The sequence below is a fragment of the Leptinotarsa decemlineata genome, unplaced genomic scaffold (genome assembly GCF_025532065.1).
Source record: "Leptinotarsa decemlineata unplaced genomic scaffold, Ldec_3_MD MMD2_tig00004307_RagTag_RagTag, whole genome shotgun sequence".
NCBI lineage: Eukaryota > Metazoa > Arthropoda > Insecta > Coleoptera > Chrysomelidae > Leptinotarsa > Leptinotarsa decemlineata.
This window is the reverse complement of record NW_027412606.1, coordinates 882,328-909,029: the sequence shown is the minus strand read 5'-3', so window position 1 is coordinate 909,029 and position 26,702 is coordinate 882,328. Positions and strand designations below refer to the sequence as shown.

The 26,702-nt window shown below is 34.8% G+C and overlaps 1 protein-coding gene across 4 annotated transcripts; it reads left to right on the top strand.

Moving 5' to 3' along the window:
* On the top strand, positions 1 to 25,571 carry LOC111514399 (peroxidase). Of its 4 annotated transcripts, none has more exons than XM_074178729.1 (9): positions 1 to 262; positions 4,067 to 4,231; positions 6,990 to 7,186; positions 10,828 to 11,023; positions 16,456 to 16,801; positions 18,871 to 19,027; positions 20,705 to 20,872; positions 24,177 to 24,466; positions 25,300 to 25,571. In XM_074178729.1, exons 1-9 carry the CDS (start codon positions 55 to 57, stop codon positions 25,313 to 25,315), a joined length of 1,743 nt encoding a protein of 580 aa, XP_074034830.1. In that variant the 5' UTR covers positions 1 to 54; the 3' UTR covers positions 25,316 to 25,571. The 4 variants fall into 4 exon arrangements, with proteins under 4 accessions (XP_074034830.1, XP_074034833.1, XP_074034829.1 ...); XM_074178728.1 differs by having other exon boundaries at positions 2 to 262; positions 25,313 to 25,571; XM_074178732.1 differs by lacking the exon at positions 20,705 to 20,872 and having other exon boundaries at positions 25,313 to 25,571.
* The last annotated feature ends 1,131 nt before the right edge of the window (positions 25,572 to 26,702 follow it).

Sequence of the window (26,702 nt, the reverse complement as noted above, 5' to 3'; positions counted from 1 at the left end):
AAATAGTTTCATTATCCTGTCAGCCTTGGAAATAATACGTTCTCGAATTTTAACATGTGGCATCAAAAAATATTATTGGTCATGACGTGCGTTAATGTTTTTCTTGAGCCGACCAATTCTCAAAAGTGCCAGTCCTCTGCACGGACATGCGTAAAATCGAAATATCGCTCCCATGACGGTTCCTGCAATAATATTGAAAATCCTTCGTGGGGAACGCCGTTTTCAAAATATGGTAGATTGTTACCACCAAAATATGGTGATGGTAAGTTCAATTCATTTTTAGATATATACATTCATTTCTCCAGTTATTTTGAATTCGAAAAACTGTTTAAAATCTGTTTTTTCGTTAACCGCCCTACGAACGACAACCCTCAGAAGTCGAAACATGTGCGAGCTAAGGACTAACGAGGTCTTACCTTTAAACGTGTGATTCCTAACAGATAAGGGGCCTTTGGGGCGTATTCCCTAGGACGTCGCTACGTTAGTGACTGGGAAAGAGACGTGTTCGACGTGATCGATGCATAGAAGAATGGAAGGAGCATCGAATAGATTCATTTGAGAGATAACGGCGTTGCTGATTTACAAAAAGAACGGTATAATAATGATAATGAATCAAAAATCGGATTAAAAAAAACATGGCTACCAGCGTTAAAGAAAAAACCATGGCTGCCAACGTAATAGCGAAAAACATGGCTGCCATCAAGATATACAGGGTGTCTCATCGTTAAAAAAACATGACGTCAATGTGTACAGAGTTTCTCAAAAAAGGTCATTTAATAAACATGACAGTTTAACGGGGCTCTAAAGTTTCAACGTGTGTTTCGTCAACCTGACCAGGGTGTCTCGAAATACGTTATCAAGAAAAAACATGCCAGTTTAACGGGGGCCTAACGTTTTAATGTGCGATCCCAATGAGAAACGTTTGAGAATGGGGCGATGAGGGTACTCAGAGTATTCAGCAATGACATTTCATGTTACGTTACATGCGTTTTTTTGTTTTCGTATTAGGTGAAAAATGGGGAAGTGAGACAGCATTGGGCATTGGGGGAGTATGGAGGGATTTCAAAACGTTGTCACCATCATCAGGTGTTGAGGTTAGGTAAAAAAGAAGAAGAAACATTCAGAATGAAAATTTATGATAGCTTTCGACCAATTCGTAATCTCGTCATTGAATTTCTTCAGTTCCAACCTTGGAAGTTGAAAATTCCTCTTTGGCATAGGAATGTAGGCTTTCACGGCTGACATCAATGCTTTAATTGGCTTTCGGGTTTTGCCTTGGTCTTCTTTGGTTACAATCTGCAAACGTTTCAACTGCAACTGCGGCAGTCACCATCAGTGGCTTGGTCGAAGTACTCTTTGGCGCTAATTCTAAATGAACTTTGACTTGCTTCTGATTTTTCAAAAAAAATCTTCAAGGCGCTCTCAGAGCGGTACCATTGCGAATACAGCGATTCATATTGGATTTGAATCGCTGGAGATGAAATCCATTTGAAAAAAGGTTCTCAGGACGTTTATTTTACATAACCGCACTTCTCCAGATGAACGAGTTCTCAAACAATAAAGTTCGAAGTGTACTGAGTTGACCTCCAAAACGATGTGTACCGCTCTTGGTGGAATCAAATGTGTCTAGTCTTTTGGACACTTCCCGTGAAAGCATCTATACAAGAGAGACAAATCTCCAATCTTTCTTTGATGTTCCAAGGTGCAAGTGATGTTCGCGTCTCCAATCTGGTGGACGTTTTTTTCTGGGTGGAATCCAGCAGTTTCAGGGTACGTTTGGAGGCAAAGCTCCATACCTGAGAAAAATGCTCCAAAGGAGGTTTGATCTGAGCTTTGTAAAGTATCAGAAGTTGCTGAGGTGTCTACAGTTTCCTGGTTTGGAACAGAGTCCCAGGCTTTTGAGAAGCAGCCTTTTGCAATTCCAGCGACATGATTGTGCCAAGACATATTGGTGTACATTTTAACCACCAACGAACTTATCGAAGCAGAAAGCTGAATTGTCTGACTTGACATTACTTTATCCGGTTTGAAAACATTAATCTTTTATGAAAAAATTCGATGCTTGGGTTTTCGTGACCTTGAATTAAACTTGGTTGATTTCACCCCAATTCAAAATTACTTCTAGATCCTCAACTTTCCGCTGCTGCTGAAGATGTGCATCCGCAGCCGATGTTCTGGAATCCAAAGGTAATGACGAGACAAGTGTGCTGTCGCCAGCAAAGCAATATATTGGATTCTAGTTTTTTTTCCAATAAGTCGTTGATATACTATAAAAAGAGAGTTGGAGACAATATTGAATTGAAAGTATTTGAGAGATATCCGTCAACGGCCACTTGTATGGAACGACTTTTCAGGAAGCTCAAGAACCATACACCAAAGTGATCCAAACAGCTATAGCATCGAAGTTTGGCTAGAAACCCTCATACCACACACGGTCGAAGGCTTCAGAAATATCAAGCGCAACAGCTCTTGACTTTCCATGTCTCTCCATTGCGTTATTCCAATGGCATGTGGGAATGTGGGGGTATTCTTTGGAACTTCGCTCACAAAAACTGTCAACTGGTTGTCATTGACAAATTTTGAACTCATCAATTTCCATTGTGTTCTATTGCATCCATTGCCGAAATTATTGGGCTTCACACATATTGCCATGTATTTCACGCCGTTCGGTACGTTCACATACAGAACGTTATTTATTATTGCAGTTAAAAGCACAAAATTCATTTTCAGCATTGGCGACGACATTATCTATGCTGCGAGGTTGAATTCTTCCCAATGGATATTTCGTTGAAGGTACTTTTCGATTAAACATCTGTCTTGAAAATCTAAATCATTCGGCTGCTTCGAAACAATCGTTTTCTCTTCGAAAAATTGAATATCTTTTTCCACACGTTTGCAAAACTCTTCGACTTTCCGTTTGTATTCTTCAGATGACATTTCATCAGTGATTATTTCAACTGTTCAACGATATTAACATACTTTCAAACAATGATATTACCCACCTTCCACAATGCCGCGTGTTTTCGCCCCTTCACTCCCCCCATTTGCCACCTAACATTTGACAACGTTGCACAACCGAGTCAAATATATTCACAACATCCGAAATGCAGATATTCGATACAAAATACTTTATGATTAACTACCTGAATGATGGAAAATCGATGCTACATACTTATAATTTGCATTTTCGTGTTCTCCAGTATAAATTGTGATGCTGGAGTACTCGCAATCCCCTGCCATCTTCAATAATAACAAAGTGAGTTTCCTACGCTTTCAATACTTCTGCAAATGCCTAATTATGTTTCTTGATATCGAATCCATTGATATCGAAATTATCGAAATCGGACGACCGGCAGTGAAAACCGGAAGTGACCATTTTATTGTAGATTTGAACTCTACACGATATGGCCATTCCGAATTCACCATCGGTGAATGCCTCTATTTCAATGTTTATAAACCCGAAGTGTTTATTTTTCAATGAATCGTACAGATCCGAAACGTTGTTAAATCCACATATTTGACACATTTATCAATGACAAATAATGCTGTCACGGAATAAGCAAATCAAGCTTATTCCGTGACATTAAAAATCGTAATTCATGTATGAATTGTGTGTATTTTCTATAATGTTATCCAATTTGGTACTGAAGAGCCTCAGGACAATTGTTTTACGGCGAAACATCGATGTATATCAGTGAGGATGACAGTGTTCCATGTAAGTGCAATTTGTTGCCATTCATTTAAAGAAGAACTCATGTGAATGATATCTGATTTCAATCCACAACACTTGTTTGAAATACAAACTGAGTAGTGAAGAGTATCTTCTGTATGATTCAGTGTTCATATAGAAGTATTTGTTTCTTTTTTTTCTTTTGTGTAATTCAATGTTCATATGAAAGTAGCTGTTTCAGGAGAACTTTCTTTCAGTTTGTGTCTGAAAGTTACTTCTTTGCATGATCTACACATCCATGTATAAAGTTTGGAAGATTCCCTCATCTTTTTTTTGTATCAAGATAAAGTAGTAGAAAGCCAGAAACTTTCTTTCCCATGAATATTTTGTTTTCAGGTATCAGTAGTCTCACATTATCAAGAACAGGAAAAGCGCTGCCAAATCCAAGAAGCCTCAGCATTGCTATTTATCCTGACATTCCGTATACAGATCGATGGTTTACTCTTAATGCTATGCAATTTGGACAGATAGTAGTTCATGATATGAGCTTGACTGTTCTCTGTGAGTATGAAATACCTAAACAAAAAATCTTACCCCAACGTGACTTTTACCTTGTTTACTTATCATCTCTAAATGTTTCTCTTAGTAACATAATTGTGTATTTCACTAGTTAGGACTTCCATTGTCTACTATATTTATTCAATTGTTCTATTTTTACTTGTATTTTATTTCACTATTATTTCATTTCAGGTTTATTTTGGTTGATATAATTGTATTTTCAGCTATTCATTTTCAATTCTTCTTTTTTAGTTGTTTCAGGGATTCAAATTATTTTATATAGTAGACAATGGAAGTCCGAACTAGTAAAATTCATCATGAAATATTATAAATCACCTTCAAACAATAGTTGTGTATGCTTTTATCATACCTATAGTATTGACGTCGATTTGGTTGAAAATATTCACTTATATCAGATTTTGGTTTGATAGTTTGGGTTTCATTATCTGAAATACATGAAGAAATGAATATTCCTGTGCTATTGAAGATGTCTGCGGCAGTAGCAGACGAAACATTGGATATGATGGTGATGAACCGAATATTGATATTTTGAACCAATATATATTGTTTATTAGAAGATTCCCACATTTTTTGTATCAAGATGGAGAAATGGAAGGCCAAAAACTTTCTTTCCCGAAGATTTTTAGCTTTCTACTTCTTTATCTCTATACAAAAATAGTGGGAAACTTACAAATGAAGAAAGAAAACAATTGCTTTCAGAATAAACTCTATACGATGATATGTAGATCAAACTAATGAGTTAATTTTAGACACAAACTGAAAGAAAAACCCTCTATGAACAAATACTTCTATAGAAACATTGAATTACACGAAAGAGAAAGTACTTTCGCACCTACCACTTTCATATGGACATTGAATTATACAGAATATATTTTCGTTTGTACTCCAAACATTCGTTTTGGTGAATATGAAAGAGATGAAATTTCACTCGCATGGTATATTGTCGTCTTCAATAACGGACATCGATGTTTCGGAATAAGACATTCGTCTTTTCGCCTTTTCGGTACAAATTTGTTACAAGATGAACCATTCAATTCATTCATGATATATCAGCTATTACTCGAAAGGAAACATACTTTTGTAATAACTTTTTCATATCAACATTGAATTAAACAAAAAACACTATCATCTATTCAAAAACAGTGATCCTGTTCATCCTGGTGTGTAAACTATTTTCCGGGTTTCTTCACCATAGCCTGCAGCTTTTTATGTCTAAGTTTCGTCTACTACTGCGGTGGTAACTACTGTGGTAACGGTCACAGTGCCCGAGTCGGTGCTTGAATTATAGTTCCCTGGGTACCTTCATTGCCTCTTCTTTTCTATTGAAATTATCCTTGTGTTTTTGAATTTTTATTGCCTCTTGGATTGTAATTTTATGTTTCATTGAGTATTACTGTAACTTCAAATGAAATACTGTGAGTTCCCTGATTCTCGGTTTGTCCAAGTCGACAATTCCTCTTGTGTTCAGAGAGATGAGTAAACTTCTTTCCGTGGTTCCAATGTAGATCCAATGTAGCAGCAGCTACAAGTGATCCCGCATACCCCGGGTGATGAGGGTAGGTACTTTGGGGTCCTTAGCTGACCTTAGACGTTGTCTGGTAGGTTTTGTGGGCTTAAATATTGGTTTCAAGTCATGTTTCTCTGAATTCTCTCTATTCGATCTGTAATATTTTCAACATAGGAAAGGGAAGCTGTTCCCTTCACCAGTCTAGCTGGGGTTACTTTGGAATTCTCTCCGCTGGATCGTATGTCCCGATCGAGTTCTCTTCCGCTGTATCCATTTCCTTTGAAGGAACTTTATAAAGTATCAAAAGTTGCTGACTTGTATACAGTTTTCTGGTTCGAAACAGTGTTCATAGTTTTTGAGAAGCGGATGACCATGCCAAAATATTTTGGTGACCATTCCAATCACCTCTTTCTTCCGCTGGTTGAAGTTTTTGTTCAGGTATCTGTCTGTGTGTGTTGTTCCCTGTGTACTATGTGGCCGAATGTACCATTTTCACGTCATCCAATTCTTAGTGTTCCTCGTTCTTAGCGTTCAACTAAGGACACCAAATAACACTAAGCTACACCGAAATTGTCGACTCGAACAAACCGATGAATCAGTTGTCAAACATGCTCCTAAGGAAGAAAGCACTTACATTATCTCTCTCGAAGAGACAGTAATACTCGATAAAACTCAAAATTACTATCCAAGAGTAAATAGAAAGGCAATATAAATTCAGAAACACAGGAAAGAAGAGGCAATAAACATAATTGAAATCTGGCTACCTGTTCGTGAAGGTACAGGAGTACAACAACTCGAGCGCTGCCACCGTTACTACATCGCTTTTGATATAGTCTACCGCAGTAGTAGACGACACGTTGGACATAAAAACCTGCCAACCCTAGCCAAGATACTCGGGAAATCACTTTCACGCAGTTATTTTCGGCCGTGAAAGTTAACATTGTTTAGAATCTGTTCATAAATTATTTTTCCGTCAACCAATTGTCGCCCTCCCACAAATAACAACCCTCAAAAGCCTAAACATATGCGAGCTAGAAAATAACGAGGTATTCCATTTCAACGTGTGATTCCTAGCAGGTTGAATGAAATATATCCTGGTAAAATATTCAATTTTATGACATTCCCAGTTGCGATGAACAACCTCTATCGGGATGATTTCATTTCAACCTGTAGAATTCAAATAGGTCGCTGTGAATAAACTCATAATTACACTTGATACGTTGTTATTTTCAGCAAATGTTCCAGCTGTTTGCTGCTCCGAATCCGGTAAAATGCTCGATCCTGGTGCACGACCATCTCACTGTTTACCGATTGATCTTCCCGTTAACGACCCTGTTTATTCTCCAGCTAACCAAACTTGCATGGGTTTTATTAGGACTACCACGGATCGTGACCTGAACTGTGTTGGAGGTTCACAACCTGCCGAGCAAGTAAGGATGTGTAAACATTTACAAGCTGGTGGGATTATTGAATACATCAATTAATTCGTAGATTGACACGTGCTATTTATATATTCGGGGATAATTTCGTTCCCGTTCATATTTGAAATCGTCTAAAATGAGTAACAACGGTATTAGCTGAAAAATGAAAGCAAAATATTATTGAATAAATCATAATTTCAATAATAACTACAGTGAAGCAGTCTAAGTTATGAATGTATAGTTATGTTTTGTTTCAAATTTATCTGTAAATTTGATTCTTGGAGACTGGATATTTCCAATAATACCTAATTTATAGGTGAAGTATGTCAGTCAAAAAAGTGTTTTTATATTCTTTTTGTTTTAGTTACAACAACCGAACATCAAACCAAATATTACTCGTACTATATACAGTGTGTGAAAGAGAGTATTAATACTGAATATAAATACTGAACATATCTGGATGACATTGAATTTCAATATGTCTCAATGAGAAATGGTTCATGAAAGTATAAAATTGAATATGTTCGAGAAAAACACCGGCATAAAAAATATTCCATAAGCTTGTTACGTCCACCAAAATATGATTTCGAGAAATTGTGTCAATATGAATATATTTCAATCATAACTCAATCATAATATAGGACTGTAGGCTTTCACAGCTAGCGTCAATGTTTTGATTGGTGTCCGGGTTTTGCCGTGGTCTCCTTTGGTTACGATCTCCAAACTTTTCAACTTTTCAGAAGCATGCTCAGAGTACCCTTTTTGACAACTGAAACTGAAGCTTTCATTTCTTGCCGACATTGCCGACCGTGTATTAAATTTTGTATAGGTAGTCACAAACTTGGTAGAAAAACAAACTCAGCTTCAACACATGGAAAACTATTCAGTATCAATCCTTGATCCATTTCACACTATTATTATCAAGCTCAAAGTTATATTATTATCATTAGCGACTTCTCTATTACTCGATGCTTACAATTATTGTTTTACGAAATTATGGCGAAGGCGCCCTTCGCCTTCGCCATAATCTTGATTATTTGGTCAATAATCGCTAATTTCAGTCTTCTGCGATGATCATTAGTCATGAGCATCTGTATTTGGTTCACTATTTCAATCTTCCCAGCTTATTAATATATGAAGACATCAATTTTCAGCCAAATATTCTCTACGAATTCAAATTGAACCAAAGCGCTGCCGAAAAATTAACCATGCATCTGGTAATGACAATGTTAAAAAAGAACGTACTGTTCGACGTTGATTTGTTGATAAGCCCCAGAGTGGTCGAGCGACAGTGATCCAGGACGTAGGTTTGAGGACCCTAGTGGAGACTAATACATCATAAATCATAAAAAATTGTATTATTTTGCCATGCCACACAATTACGTCCGTAGGGTGCGTTTTTTGTTGGTTTGAACTAGTCTTTCTCAAAGTGAGCGACAACATTCCCTTTTGGGCGCTGGAGGCCTATAGGGGGGCAGTAAAGGGTACAGAGAAGATTGGGTTGCGTTGAAGCGGTTTAGGGGAGTGACGGCAAATTTTTTTTGCTCTTAACACAGACTTTATCGGTCTGAGAAACTTCAGGTCATCCGCAAGCATTAAAAATTTACTGTTCTCAAAACAGTCATTCACAAAAATATTGAATAACAGGGGTGAACAATGTGATCCTTGTGGCACTCCAGATATTACAAATATATCCCTCGATTTGCATCCACCAATTTTTACATGTTGTGAACGACCAGCCAAAAAACTACCAAACCAATTCACCAAATGTTCTATAAAACCGAAATTTCCGATCTTCTTCAATAGAATATTGTGATTTATTCTGTCAAATGCCTTGGAAAAGTCAGTGTATATGGCATCCATGTGACTGCTACCCTCCAAAACATTTAATATTTTTTTCTCGTATATGAGAAGATTAGAAACAGTCGACTTATTTCGAGAAAAGCCATGTTGATTATTGATCAATCTTTCCCTACATGAAAAGTTAAGTGGATCTGAAATTATACTGTCAAGTAATTTTGGAATCGATGACGGGCTGCACACACTTCGATAATTTTGTATACTTTCCTTGTCACACGATTTGGAAATTGGAATAATAAAGCTGTGTTTCCAACAATTTAGATAAACTGCCTGATCTAAGGAATTTTCGAAAAGAAGGTATAGAGGATGAGTTTTGGAGTATATACAATTTTTTAGAAAAATATTTGGAATTCCATCAGGACCTGAAGTGAGTTTGGGGAGAATTTTTGAAATTTTCTGGAAAATCATCGGAGCTGATATACTGGGATTAGAAATATAAGAATTTATTGAGTCTTAAAAAAAATTGACCGTGGTTAATACAATAGTTGTTCAATCCGTAATATTACAGGCTTTTAAAATAAACCGTGGTATACAGGATGCTGTCTATTTATTGTTTTAGCAAATTTTTTTTTCATAGTCCCCATTTGAAAAAAAATGGGTAAAAAATAAAAGTCCACTTACATGACCATGACTTCAAATCTCGATGTTTTTACCAATGCTGATTTAATTGCTTGAATAAGGATTTAGCCTGCTCTAGATAAGGATTTCAAACACTTGGGCAGAGTTGCATATTATTGATATCGGTCTACAATAACCGACATCAAACTTTTCCCCTTTTTTATAAATTGGTCGAATTTTGGATAGGTACATTCCATAAATCTGGAATTGTACTAGTTTTGGTGCAGATATTTCAAGTTTCAGAACCAATATCAAATCTTTCTCTTCATCACATCTCTTTTCTAAATGGGCGCTTAATCTTTGTAGAGATTTCAATTGTTCCCAGAGAGATTTATCCTGGGGTTGAACATTTTCACAAATTGAATTTGGACACACTTTTGAGGTTATACCACCTTCTGCTTCTTGGACAGTTTCTCCACTTTAATTTCCACTGCGCAGTGATGGGAATCTAAGGAGCACATCACTATTCACTGTTGAAAGAAGTTTTTTTGTGGTTATAATTTCTATTAGCTTACTTTTTTCAGTTTGTTGAGCTCAGATGTAACTAGTATAACATTACTTCCAGCCTTCTTGAATTCAGTTTTGTCTAAGACAGAGATTTTTAACTCGTAGCAGCTCGTAACCTGTCCATCACGAGATGAAGGTTTCATAGCTGTCTTATATACTTCAATAGCCAGCGTAGTATTAGCCGGGAAAATAGTGGTTTTCCTGCAGGCATTCACCAGAAACTACTGTGTAGGTAGTTGGCAGAGATGAATGTTTAGACATTTTTCTAGTATTAATGTATCTCTCCTCGATACAGAATTCAGTTTTGAATAACTGTCTCTATGTCACGAAAAACTCGTGTTTTACAATTTCATAGCTACAATACTCTAATTTTGATTTCCATTTACTGACAGCCATCAAATAATTGCAGATGGCATCTGCTAAAAACTTTCAATATTTGGGCGACACGGTCTGATTTCACTTGAGATGAAATCACCATTTCTGATCCACCTCATCCATCAGGATTTCAGCAGGACAGTCCAATTCCTGACAGAAAATAATACAGATAATAATACGTTATAATACAGATATATTTTTGGCATAATGCAGTTTTTCAATGGCTGTTACAGTATAGTATTTGGTGGCTACTCCAATCGTATTAACAGTAAACAATATAATTTTTACAGCTATCACAGGTGACAAGTTTTCTGGATTTGTCGCTTGTTTATGGTAACAATGTAGAAGTGAACAACCAAATCAGAACTTTTCAGAATGGTTTACTCCGAACAGAAACAAGAGGAGGACAACAGTGGCCTATTCGTTCTACCAACATTTCTTTCGATTGTACTCTTCGAAATCAAAACGACGCTTGCTATTTCAACAGTTAGTATGCTTGTTCTTTATTTAATCTGAAAATGATAATCACATGATTTGATAGGTTTGAAAATGATATTCACGTGATTTGATATGTTTGAAAATGATCGTCACGTGAATCCAAAACGAGCATCTTTCCCAATCATCAGAAATGCAATACTCTTTTAGACGCGCATTCCACACGCTGGTTTGGCAATCCCTGGAGTTGAAGTTTTCGTCATCGATGAAGCAAACTTCATCTCCTAAACACGCCGACTTGCTTGGTGAAACGCGCTTCGAAAAAAGTATTGCATTTCTGGTGACTGGAAAATGTGCTTGTTTTGGTTATACAGAGCTATTCAAATTCGATTCCTTACATGCGGATCTCGTAAATTATAAGAGACAAAGTGACGGTTAAATTGTAGCAAAGTTACGTATTTTACGCAACATCATTGAATAAGTCTCTAAAATACACAACTTTGCCACGATTTGATCGACACTCTTATCTCTTATCGTTTACGAGATCCCCATGTACAGAAACGAATTTGAATAGCCCTGTATTTCACACCAAAGGTTCAAGTTTTTTTTTCCTGATTTTATTCTCTGAAATAGCTCTACCCATCCAAACTTTTACAGTATAGTAGGTTCAAAGTTCTCTGGCAAACAGAATTGGATGGAACTCTTTTTTCCAAGGAAAAATCACAAGCACTACAGGAAAATCTCTGCTGTGCGAAAGTAGCGAATCACATTAGATTTGAATTGCTAGCGATTGACTTCATTCGACAAAATGTTCCCAGAAAGTTTATTCCACCTAAACGCAGTTCTCCACATGGAAGAGTTTTTGAACAGAAAAGTTCGAGGTGTACTGAGTTGAACCTGAAAACGACAGCCACAATTCGTCGCGCACTTCTGATATGTACCGCTCTTGGAGGAATCAAATGTGCTAAATCACTTGAACACTTTCCGTAGAAGGAAGACAAATCCAACCTCTCTTCGATGTTCAAGACTATCAAGATTGCAAGTGATTTTCATGTCTCCAATCCGGTGGATTGCTCTTTTCCGGATGAAATCCAGCAGCTCCAGGGTATGCTTAGGGGCGAAGCAAACCCTACTTGCAGAAAATGTTCTTTCAGGAAGCTGGAGAGGCATACACAAAAATTATTTTACAAGCCATTGTATCAAAGTCTGGCCAGCCAACTCTCATGTCGCACACGACTGAAGGCATTAGAAATATCAAGCGCCACAACTTTTGACTCTCCATGTTTCTCGATTGCGTTATTCCAAATATGGGGGACATACGGTAGAAGGTCGCCTGTTGATCTTCGTTTCCGAAAGTGACATTGATGATCGCTCAAGATGTTGAAGCCTTCCAAATATCCAAGTATACAGGGTGTAACTGAATGAATAAAAAACATTTGAGGAGGTGATTTCTCATCGAAAAAAAGATAGGATCTTTCATATAAAGAAACTTCATTGGAGCATCCCTTGTGAAGATACAGCTCCTTAAAGGGGGTACATAAAATTTATATAACGATTTTTTTCACAAGCACTGAAGAAGTTATAATATTGAAATCAAACTGACGTTTTGTACTATCAAAAAGACACTTAGCCAGTAATTTATTTGGATTACCTCATGGTTATAAAGAGTGGAATACGCAACCCGTAAAATTTATTTCCAATGTAACTTTTTGTCCTATTATTTTTTTAACATTTAAAAATGTATTTCCGATAGCCTGTTTCATTCTAAACAAAAAATGTTTCTTGGGTTTTTGGTCCAAAATAAACCAGTTCGCAGAAAAAAAAAAATTTACGAACAACTACAGAGATACATCGTCATAAATGCGAACTGGATTTATTGTTATTTTGTAGTTAGTACCTGCATTAAACCATTAAAGGGTAATGAACAAAACTAATTTATTAATAACAAAACACACATGTAGAAATCATAGTAAATATTCAATATGTCTACCTTCAGATATTACGCATGCGTCTAGACGTCGGCGCATTGAACCACGTATTCGCTCAAATATTCCTGGAGTCTCTCTGATTACCCTGCACGCATCAATTATGCGTGTTCTTAAGTCCTCTACATCGCCAACAGGAATACGATAAACCAAATGCTGTAAATGGCCCCAAATAGAGAAATCGAGAGGATTGAGATCGGGGATAGAGCGGGCCAGTTATGTTGTCCTCCTCGACCTATCCACTGATTTGTATATGTTTCAGTTAAATGTTGACGTGCTACTTGACTAAAATAGGCGGGAGCCCCATTATGCATGAAGAACATATCCCTTCTGACGCCCAAAAGAACTTCCTCCAGCAGTACTGAATGCACTTCTCTTAAAAATTGAACGTATGCCTCACCATTTAATCGAAGAGGTAGAAAATGAGGCCCAATTAAATCATCCCCCAACAACTCCGAGCCACACGTTAGGGGAAAACTGTTCTTGATGGTTAGTTTCGACAATAGCGTGAGGGTTTTCATCAGCCCATATGATCATATGATCATATGATCAACATTTAGCTGGAAAGCAATCTTTTTAGTACTGATAGTAGGTTGTTCTTCAATCAAATTGAGTACTGCTTCCTCAAGCTCTGATGTTCGTACTTCTCGATGGCGACCACAATTCTGCGTTCTTTTGTCGAATGAACCATATTCTCGTAATCGTTGATGAAGTCGAGCAAATATTCCATGTGAAGGATGCTGCCGTTTAGGATACATTTCAGCATGTCTTCTAAAAGCTTCTAACCCATTCCCCTGCGACAGACCGTAAACATAATGCATATCAGCCATTTCCTCATTTGTGTATGCCATTTCAATAACAAATGAATTATTAAAGTAACAAATTAAGAACAGAACAACAACACACAATTAGTAATGATTCAATTTCGAAAATTCACAAACTGATAGCGTCATACCAATTTAATTATCACTATCGCTGATAGCGACCTACTAGATAGATTAATTTCGTATTTTCGCATTTATGATGATGTATCTCTGTAGCTGTTCGTAAAATAAATTTTTGCTGCGAACTGGTTCATTTTGGGCAAAAAACCCAAGAGACATTTTTTGTTTACAATGAAACATGTTATCGGATATAAATTTTTAAATGGTAAACAAATGATAAGACAAAAAGTTACATTGGAAATAAATTTTAGGGGTTGCGTTTTCCGCCCCTTACAACCATGAGGTAAACCAAATAAATTTCTGGTTGAGTGTCTTTTCGGTAGAATAAAACGTCAGGTTGATTTCATCATTGTAACTTCCTTAGTGCTTGTGAAAAAAATTGTTATACGAATTTTATGTACCCCCTTTGAGGGGCTGTATATTAACAAGGGATGCTCAAATGAAATTTATTTAGATGAAAGATCCTATTTTTTTCTGATGAGGAATCACCTCCCTGAATGTTTTACACTTATTCAGTTACACCCTGTAAAGTAGTTTACGGCTTTCTCTATGATTTTTCAAATCACTGATAGTAAAGCAACTGGTATATAGTTATTTGGAATTTTTTTTTGCCGTTTTTGGGAATAGACTGATAGCGAGCAATGTCCCAACAAGAAGGGAAAACCCCTTCCTTGTAAGACAGGTCGTTCATTATCGAAAATGCATATTGAAATTTACTTACGAAATGGAATATCATTTAGTTCATTGATTCTGTTGAAATTACCTTCAGTTGTGAACCCTGCCGATAAACTAACAATCATTATTTCATCTCATTTACCGACTCGTCTTTTGTTGATAATCATAAAAAATGTATTGCTTGATAAATTTTGGATTCATTTTTGAACAATGCAAACACATTTAAATTTTTAGTATAATAAACAATTATCACTCAGTTGATTCAATCTCAGGAATGTCGTTATTGCTCAGGTTGAATATTCATAACAACTATCAAAACTATTTTCATATTCAGTATGAATTATTTATAAAATTTCAAGTACGATATTTGAAAACGAATGCAAAAATAATTGCAATTCATGTGTTAGTGGTAATTATCATTTCAGTTTTTTTATGACAAAGAAAAGGTCAATTGTGAATGACAATGACGATGTAATGACGAAACTTATCAGGTGAATGATCAATTTTGGCAAAACAGGTGGAAAAACGAATGAAACGTTCAAAAGTAAATTAAAATATTTGAGTTTATTGTTTTACAGAGATTTCAGGAGTTTTGATTCTGCCCTATTGAATATTGAAATACCAATTAGTGTGGACGATATAAATGAATGTTCTACTGTTCGATTGGACAGAAGCTCAGTCAGAATATTGTGGTACCATATGACCCACTGACTGATTTAGAAAATGTTGCAATCAATGAATCTCTTCAATCGGATGATACGAATATTGATGAACTGTTTGAAGTTTTTGGTGATATAAGAAATAAATCAACATCTGGTTATGATGAAATTTAAATCAAAATTATTGAAAATCTTCCGATAGAAGCGCTCAGAACTCTTGTAATAATTGAAGAACTAGTTAAGAAAAGACTCAATGAATTTCTCCTTCGCCATAACATTATAAGGAAAAATCAATTTGGATTCCAGAGCAACAAGAGCACACATGATGCAATATTCTCTTTCCTGTTTGAGGTTTATTCCAATATGAATGATGGAGATGCTGCTGCAGCAATATTTTGTGACCTCACAAAAGCGTTTGACTGCTTTGATCATAAAATACTTCTACGAAAGCTGAATATCTATGGATGTAGAAAGATAATACTACGGTGGTTTGAGTCGTATCTCAATGGTCACAGTCAGATTGTGAAAATAATTAAGTGTTCAAACAGTATTGAAATAAATACTGGTGTACCACAGGGATCGGTTCTCGGTCCCATATTGTTCCTGTTGTATATTAACGATTCGATGAACATAATTATATCTGGAACTGTCACTTGTGAAACAAATTAACTAGGTAACATAAAATACAATAAATACTAAGTTAAGTTCTATGTGGCCTAAAAATATTATTTCAATAATTGTAAAGGTAAAGTATATCTTATATACGTATTGATTCATACTTGTTATACAACACATTACAATATTCGGCGGTCCGAGGTTCGACGTTTAACGGTCCGCAAATGGACCGCGGTCCGCCTTTTGCCGATCGTTGATCTAAATGAACAATTCGTCCAGGACAGTCTTTTCTTACCCACATAGTAGGTTAATAGACTGACGCCTATCAGAAAACAACTACTCACCTGGCTAATACCACGAAGGGCGTTGGATTAGTAGTTGTTTTCTGATAGGTCTCAGTCTATTAACCTTCAATGTAGGAAGTTGAGACTACTAACTTGGTTAGCAAAACGCGTGTTGAGATACTGTAATTTTGTTCTGGTGTGGGGAAACTGTTTTCAATAGAACTCGCTTCATGCTATGAAATAATTTGAAGCTCAATGAAATAATGATTTTTTAACTGCTCATGTTCGACACTCTGACATGTATGGTATCTTTATTCGCAGCTGACGATAGAATCAACCAAAATCCTCAGCTCACTCTCCTGCAAGTCATTCTTTATCGAGAACACAACAGAGTAGCTGCGCAGCTGAAAAAACTGAACGCACACTGGAATGATGAAACGATTCATCAAGAAACGAGAAAAATAGTGATTTCAGAATATGTTTATATTTGTTATTATGAATGGCTTCCTTTGATGCTCGGTGGCGAAGTACTGTATAAAAATAAGATTTTATATAACTCACCGGGGCAGATCCATGATTACAACGGGAAAATTAATCCAGCTGTGTTGAATGAACATGCCATCGCTGCTTTCAAACATTTCCATTCACTGATTGCAGGAAGACTAGAGTAAGTATTGACATTTCTGTGTATCTCATGATTAATTAGTATTTATAATAATATATTTGAAGGGATTTCTTTCAATGCATAAAAATGAACAAAAATTGGAATACCAGGCAGCTTATAACACAGATTCAGATTTTTTTCAACAGAAAGTATTGATATTTCTTTCCAAAAACTACAGCTGGTATTGAAGAACCTGATTTGTGTGTGGCCATAAGTTACTCATTTCATCAACATGGAAGGATAGCGATTGAAATAAAAAACTTCCAACTTCACCAAATACAACAAAGTTATAATATATCAGTGTAAATTGAAAACAACTATGTTGACCTATAGCAGTTTGACTTTCTGCTTATCCATCTTCATTCAAAACTTCTCAAGGAAGGAAGAAAGCAATTATTATTATTATTATAAATAAAGGTATACAGATTAAGTACACTTCACATAAATCACCAAAATATCATTACCTTTTGTCCTGAAGTCCTCAATATTCGATTTTTTGGTATCGAATATCACAAAACATCATCCACATATCTCAGCAATATCCTAGGGAAATACTTCGACATTTCTTTTGTTTCCATTTCGAATCTACTCATGAACAGATGATGTTTTTGTGATAGCTGATAACAAATAATCGAATATTGAAGACTTTCATCAATAAAATTCACGTATGACTTAGAAATTTCTTCCATTTCTTGAAGTTTTGATCATGATTCTTAGAGAAAAAATGGTTCTTTAATTTTGATATGCGGTCGCAAAAAACGATTGATGATGAATGAATGCATTTTTCAGCAACAAATAAATTTTTTGAGGAATCTTCATTCTGTAAAAATCATGATTTACATCAATAAGTATATTACGTACGTAATTTTACGTTGTAAATAATTTATAATTTACAATTTTATATATGTCATATATGTGTATTTTATGTGACTTATTCAGACACCATGGTGTGTGATCAATAAAAAAATTAGATTCAGTCATAAACAATATATTTGTTTATAACAATTTTCTGAACAGTAAAAAATAAAAATGAAATATTTTCAAATAGCTTTCAACGGTTAGATATCCAGACAATCAAGAACAAAGAAAAGAAATTATTTACTTTCTTTATTGAATTTTAAGTTTCAATTGTTAATAAAGAAGTGGAAAATCGAAATATTTGATTTTTGTAAAGTTGATCTATACATTAGCCAATTGAGAATAACTTTACTTACGAGATGCAAAAAATTCTAGGGTTTCAGTTTGTTAATTATCAGGGTTTTTATGTCAACTTTCAGTTTATAAATTATTATTGATTAACATTTCTTTGATTGACGACTTGTTTATTTTGTGGAAGACACACTTTTGTCTATTAGTATAGTTTGACATCAAGAACATGTTTCCAAATATCCCAACAGATGAATGCCTTCCCCTGATCAAAAACATATTAGATAGGCAAAATATTAACCCATATATTAACAGTAAACTTTGTGAATGGTTGAACAAGTTAACAACAACATGCATTTACATGCCTATGAGAGCTTAGAAATAAGTATATATAATAATATTGTGAAAAACGATGGTGGACCAATAACTAACAGTTTACTATATAGCTTGTTGAATTAATATTTTCAGTTATCAGATTTACCTAACTAGTAGAGAAGGCAATATTATGAAATCGATTTTAAGACAATTAGGATGAAGGTAATTCTGTTGGGTACCTCATTTGATTTCTAGCAGAGGTATCTATGTTATGAATAAGTACAACATTGTTATTGTATGTAGATCAAATTCAATCTTCTCAACCTAACCTCAACTTTGTTTCTTAACCTAACCTAACCGAACATAACCTGACCTAACCTAACCTAACCTAACCTAACCTAACCTAACCCAACCTAACCTAACCTAACCTAACCTAACGTAACCTAACCCAACCTAACCCAAGATAATCACTTAGTGATTAGAACACGTATCAAGGTGTTGAAAATAACGATTTTGTGATGGGATAGAGCTCCAGTAATAATAATTACCTTTCTTTCAGTTGAAAACGGCATTTATGAAATTTCTTCAACCTCATCCCATTTATTTTTCAGTATCGTCTCAGAATCTAGAACAGTTCAGCAAAGCATACAACTGAGAGATTGGTATTTTGATCCGCAAGTGTTGGAAAATGGCGACAATTTCAATGGATTAACACGAGGCTTATGCACTCAGCATCAGATGGCTTCAGATCGTTATCACGATAAGGGGGTAAACAGCAATTCATTTGTTCATTTTAATGTCATCCTGAACAGTCAAAAATTTCTTTCTGAATGACGTACTCTATTTCTCCACCTATATCTATTACTAAATGATGATTCAATATACACTTTCTTTACAACCCTCTTCCTGAACATAAGAATTTTGCAATGGAAAGTGGCAATAATATATTGATTTTTCACACGGAATCTCATCAATAATTTCGTTTCTGGGATTTTGTTAAATTGAATTTGATACAAAAAGACTCTCAAATCTCAATTCCGGTTATATGTATATCACTTCTTTCACATATTGTGATTTAATGTCTAAAGAAAGCACTTTAAAAGAAAAATAATACAAAGTGACATCATTATGTCAGTTACATTAATTATAACTCAAAATCGGTCAAAACGATTTTTATGATTTACGATGTGTTGGATTCGTCTCCGCCCGAAAATCATAAGAAAAATTATGGAAAAACAATTGAAGATTGTACAAATTGGCGACATTCGTTTAATTAGATTATGTCAGTTTGCATAGTGCTCGCAAATACATTTGAGGTTATGACATTTGTAATTGCACAGACTGCACAATATAACTGCAGAATATTGCAAATCGATCAACTGTAGACGAAGAATAAATACCATGAGAAGAGCGTAATGTTTTGGTGCTAGATCTCCTGTTTTGGCTATCGAAGCACTGTTCAAGTGTTTGAGCGTAAAAATCTACTGATAATACAATTTTTTCCATAATGATTATTAAATGACTATGAAAAGTGGGAATTACCGTGTTTGTAGGTTGAATCTCTGGAGTATATTAGGTTGTTTCGAATGTTTTGTCAGTTTCAATTTCATTTGTTTCTGTAGCCTCATTTCTCTATAAATATTCATTCTACTATGGAACCTTCAGGACCAGGCTGAAACGGTCGTTGTTTTTGCACCAGTCCACTATTTTCCTGACACATAAATCTGCTGACAGGCTGACAGCCACAATTATCATTTATTCTGAAGCGGTATCAAGTTTGTCGAGTCAGTTTCTTTTTGTACCTTGGGAGCTGTCTGACTTGTCCATTTAGTTCAAGTCTCCAGGAAACACTGCAGCCTCTTGGGCTTATTGCGTTTGTTCTCCCCTCTTCTCATGACACCCATTCCATCAGTCTCGTTCCCTGTACTAGTTTGTACAGGTTCCGTGTTGGATGTTCGTCTTATTCTTCTGGGCGTAATTTCATACGTCCATATATTGCCTGCCTCCTGTGCCTCACATTCGCATAAGATGTGTAGAGCTGTTTCTATCCCTTCGTTGCATAATCTGCAGCTGAGGTCTCCGTTGTACAGCTTCATTTTATTCAGGTGTTCTCTGAGCGGACAATGACCGGTTAGTATCCCTGTAATTATTCTGAGCCGATCCCTACTATATTGAAGTAGTTCTTCGGTTCTTTTCTCGGACGGTTCCCCAATGAAAGTTCTACTGTGTTTGTTGCCAGGTACTTTTGTCCAGTACTCTGTGTGCTTCTGTCGAGTCACTTAGTATCAAATAATTAAACTGATTCAGTTGTAGTTGCGTTCATTCTTATTTCCAGAAATTTCAGCAGTTTTTTCTCGTTTCTAGAACTTGAAGATATTGTTTATGTTCATCTTATTGTTTTTATTTGTTTATATATTTGCATGACATGTTTATATATGATTGAAGGTGACCAACTATTTGTTCAGTACTGGAGGTCTGGGACTAGATTTGAAAGCAACAGACATACAGAGGAACAGAGATCACGGACTTGCATCCTATAATGAATTGAGGAAGCTTTGTGGATTGAGGAGAGCAAAGGAGTTCAAGGATTTCTTGGATGTTATACCCAAAGAAGTGGGTATAATCATCATTTTGAAACAATAGTAGTATCTGAAAGACATTCCACAATCTATATATCGATCACTAAACAAAGCTAAGTATGAACATTTGAGTTTTTCAATTTGTAGGCAAAGTTAATGAATTTATGAATTGGACTCTTCAGTGGTTTATATTAGGACTTTTCAATTTGTCCTTTATTACACTGCAGGTCAGACAATTTTGCTTTCTGCTTCGATAAGTTTGTTGGGGGCAGAAATGGACAGCAATGTGTCTTGGCACAATCACGACGCTGGAATGGCAAAAGCGGCTTCTCAAGAGTTTGGAACATTGTTCCACATCAGGAAACTGTACAATCCCCAGCAGATCAGGCCTTCCTTGGGGTATTGTTCACATGGATGGAGTTTCACCCATAAGCATGCCTTGAAGCTGCTGGATTCAATCCAGAAAAGAGCTATTTGCTTGAAAGGAGACACCAACATCAAGTGTAACCTTGGTAGCCTGAAACATCAAAAAAAGGCTGGAGATTTGTCCCTCTTTAATAGATAGAATACGCGACGGACTGTTACTGTTCATCGTTTTGAGGTTCAACTCAGTACACCTCAAACTTCACTGTAAATCATCCGTATAATGCCCATTTCTCCCATGCAGAACACTTTACTTTTTCTATGACCTATAACAGAAATATTCTGAAATATAATTCAGTTGTGGAGGACAGTTCGAATGACAGTTTATTGAGAGATGTGCTCCCCAAGAAGTCGAAACTTGTGTAAGATGAGAATAAACAAGGTCTTATCTCTCAACGTGCGATTTCCAGCATGTGATGATTATATCATTGAATTGCATAGCTACTGAAAATATCTTTGATCATATTTTGAACTATTCATCAGAAATAAATAATTTTTCTGTTAATGAAATCAATGTTGAAACTTGAAAAGTTTCAACAGTTTCAGGATATCATGAGAGACGGTGCTTTTGATGCACTGTTTGGAACCTTTAGTGTAGTAATAAATATAACTAGAGTTTTTTCCCAACACCAAATCGTTATTTTCAACACCTCGACACGTGTTTCGATGTGATCATCTTCAAGAGGAAGATCAAACTGTTTGATCTTCGTATCGAAGATTCTATACACAAATTGACATTTATATTACTGGTACTGGTAGAGGGTTATTGTCAAATTGGTAGACAAATCATCAATCTGTTGAAAAATATTCTTAAAAATAAGTGTATAAAAATAATCATTGAAATGTGTGTGTTGGAATTTGAAAGTATTCTAGATGCCAAAAAGAAAAGGAAGTTAAAAGAACGAAGAATAAATTAAAAATTCCGTAACCATGTATGTTTTTCCAGCTGATTTTTGAAACTATTGATAGTGACCGAGCATTTAATGTCTTGAGGAGGTTTGTTGAATTTTTATAGTCCCCTGAGAAATTATGGTTTCATAGAATTTTTAGTTTTGGTTCTGGCTACATGAAATCCATTATCAGTTTTTGTTTCATGAGGATGAATAGGATCATTATTGGTAATAAAATAATCGAAGTAACTTGGTAATACATATTTTGTGATTTTAAAAATGAACATCATTGACATACAAAATAATATTTGCGTTACACTATACCAATTCAGGGTACTTAGTATAATCTGAATGGGAGTATGTCTATTACATAGCAAGATTATTTGCTATCCTCGATTTTGTGATTTTGTCAACTTTTGTTTGTCGTTTTCGTCCAAGAGATATAGAAAACTGGAACAGTAATCAAAATGAGGCCTGGAAGGATACAAATAACAAAAATGATGATAAATATAGAAATATGAAAAATCTGAAAAATACGAAGGAGATAAAAATATAAAATAACTTCAAACAATATCACTTCATAACATTTCAAATGTTTTTATATCCAACTTCACTTCCCCTTCCTTTTGATTCGTCATGATGAAACTATTCATCGTGAATGTCTAATCAGTGTATTTTTGACACGCAAAAGTCTTTGATTTTTTTTTCAATTCAACATCTCCTTCCCCTTCCGTCTCAGCATCATATACCTACGTCACGATGAAGATATTAACAATGAAATACTAATTAGTGCATTTTTGGTAGCAAGTATCAAAGTATCACAATATTGAAAGTTTTATAAAAAATAGAATACATTGAAAAAAAAACACATAGTTACTTTTATTATAGAACAAAGTATTGAAAAATAACATAATAAAAAAAATAACTTGTTTATAACAAATTTTCTGTAAATAAACAATTAAAAAAATAATAAAAAAAAAGTTTTTTCAAAACCTTACAGAACAATTGAATTTATGATTAAAAAAAAAGGTTCCTTAATTTTAATATTCAGTTGTAAAAAACGAATGGTAATTAACAAACGCATTTTTAGCAACAAAGAATTTTTTTCAAGGAACCATTTTTTTTTTAATCTTGATTATTTTCAATCAACATAATGCAAAAAAAATTTTGAATTGCTTATAAACAATGTATTTGTTTATAATAAATTTATTAACAGTAGCTGTAAATAATTAAAAAAAATTATTGATTAGTTTCTAGCCATGAGACATTGAAACAATGAAAAATTAGAGGAAAAAATTGTAATGTGTTTTCAATAAAATTATAATTTTCAATTGTAAAAAAAATAGAAAATAACAATTTTTTTATTTTGGCAACGGTAATCTTTTTTTTTGCCTATAAGGATGAATTCACAAAAGGAAAAAATGCCAGGGTTTTAGTTCAATAATTATAGGGATTTTCATATCAACTTTCAATTCAGAAAAAGTTATTAATCAACAAATTTATAATTAACGTTAAAATTGGAATAAAAATTTTTTGACTGCGGATTATTGTTTATTGATGTATCCCAACATCACATGAATTTTATCATTCCTTAATATTTACATTTAATATGTTTAAATAATTTTTTTTTGTTTTTATGTCAGAGTGACGAAAGGCGCGCGGAAGCCGGACTACTCGCTTTTGGCTCTATTTTCAGGGCTCTGTAAAAATTATAAATAATGGAGATACAGTTTCGGGAGTTGGGACTTTTTTACGCAAATTCATTGATCTTTTCAGATCTTTATTCAAATTTCCAAAATTTTGAAAATTTTCCGAGAAATTAAGAAAAAACTAAAGCCCCATTTTTTCACTTATAACTTTTGTTATTTTTTATACGTAGGGAATGACACCTTGGTCGTGATTTTTAGACATGACTGAAAAATGTTACAAAAAAAAGTACATGTGAACTAGACTAGATAATAATTTTTCCATCCTGAATAATAAACGTATAAAAACTCACCATTTACGTTTGTATTATTTTTGTAGCACGTATCATTACTAGAAAAACATTATGAACACCCTGATGATGTTGATTTGATAGTTGGAGGATCGCTGGAAAGGGATATTCCTGGAGCTTTAGTTGGCCCTACATTTCATTACATTATCCTGAAGCAATTTTACAGAACTCGAGTTGCTGACCGTTTCTGGTTCGAAAATGACCAATTCACTAGAGAACAACTGAAAGAAATACGCAAAGCTAGTATATCCAGATTGATGTGTGACAATAGTAATATAAAGTATATGCAACGGAAAGGATTCGTACGGATATCACAAGGGTAAGTAGTAATCATACTTTCCTCAACATTCATACTTTGTGAATAGCAAACTCAAACTCTGTTTACGTGTAATCGTTTTTTATTGTGGTTTATTGATACAGTTCCATCATTTATGCAAAATACCTCACAAAATATACTCGTTAAGTATATACTTGACGAGTAAATATATATATATATATATATATATATATATATATATATATATATATATATATATATATATATATATATATATATATATATATATATATATATATATATATATATATGACAAGCTTATGCAGATGACAATGTCATCTGCATAAGCTTGCAGATCTACTTTTTTTTTGTCGAGGGCATCAAGCAGACTACCCATCAGGAGCGATCACAGAAGGGAAGGTAGTACGCCACCTCGAGGGTAGCCGTTGGTGACCTTGAACCTGATGGCCTCGCTTCGAAGAGTCGTAGTTGCAGTTCTGTTCACCAGCGTGGCATAGATTCAGCAAGTTATGGCCGATTCTATACCTTTCCTAGTCAGAGACGATCCTATAGATTCATGTAGTGCATTGTCAAATGCTCCTTCAATATCGAGAAATACAGCAACTGCAGAAAAGTTTGTGTGTATCATTCAAAAATTTTGATTTAGTATCATGCATGAACGTCATACATATTCATTTCTATATGTGAATCCCAATGATGAAAAGTAATGGACCCAGCACATTCACTTGTGGTACACCTTTTTCAATTTCTGTACCATCAAGTCAATGTCCAGTTTGTCCTTGCTACGTTTTTGCTTCTTGTGTTGCTGTGATATACAGATATTGATATTGAAATATTGATAACACTTTCATTAGTTTTTCATTTCAGTAATCCTTTAGAGAATTGTGGTGAACTGCCATCCATCAACTTATCACTGTGGAAAGGAGTCTAGAGCAAGAAACCACATTCTAGTGAAATACATGCCGTGCAAGTTTTTCATGAATCTATAACGAACTTCATAAAACATTGAATGCCATAGTTAATTGAAGGTACCAACTTCATGCAGACAGATATGTTTCTTAAAACTGTAATGGAATGAGAAGTGTATCGTTTTGAATAAATTGTCTATAATGATTTATAAACTGTTGCTACATAATTTATTTAAAACACCACCCCATCACTGTTAGTGCATGGAATTTGAAGTATAATAATTTCTATCAAATTGAAGATTTCACAGATGCTTCATTACACCCGTGGAAGTGGAGAGTTTTCTCAGGAGAGCAAATACGCTATCTGTGAAAAGACCGAGCTGATTTTTTCAATGTCAAGAATTTTGATGATTGTCGAATATCAAATAATCAGTTCGAAATGGGTTCAACACAATAAAAATCAGTATTTCAAATCATTGATATCCTTTTCAACTTAGCACTAAGAACTGACTAAGTGACTTCCACAGAACAAACCTTGATCCAAGAGGTTATTCTCAGAGGGAGTTTTATCCCCAATGCTGAAGAACCTCAAAATTGATGAATTACTACATCTTTTGGACTATAATAGACACATAGTACTGCGCTATGCAGACGATTTGTCCAGTCCAGGATTAATATAATATCATAGTAAAAGGAGACATGCAACATATCCTGAATATTTTAACTGATTGAACTGATGGAGAAGAGCTAAACATGAGTCTAACTAATTCAAGAAAAAATTTATCGTGAAATGCTTTATTCAATGCTTTATATATGATTTTACAATATGAAGTACCTACATTTTAAGTATCTGTGTTTTACCTTGTGAAGTTACCTTACGGTTTTTCAATTGAGAGCAAGATAAAGTTACATGTTGGAACGACTAGCTTTGAATCTGCAGAGTAAAGGCGCAGGTCGGTGCTTGATCTTTTATAGAAGATCAATAATAAGTGCTGGAAAGGGTCACCAAATTGAAGTTCTTGTTTGGACGCCATTTACAGAAATTTCCAGAAATCCTGTACCCCTTTTCAACACCTGTAACTGTGTAACTGTAGACTAACTTAATTATACCGGGATAGGAGACACTTCCACAATACCAATAAAACAAGGAATACGGTTCACTTGAGAGTTTTAATAGGTTTTTGAGTTTAGAATAATTTCATTGATAAAAAGATTTTGGATGGTCACCGAACGAATCAATCAGAGTGTCAATTTTGGTAATAAATCAATGCTGGTGGTTCCCGGGGATCCATATTGTCTCCAACTCTCTTTTCATTGTATATCAATGAATTATTGAAGGAAAATATCCA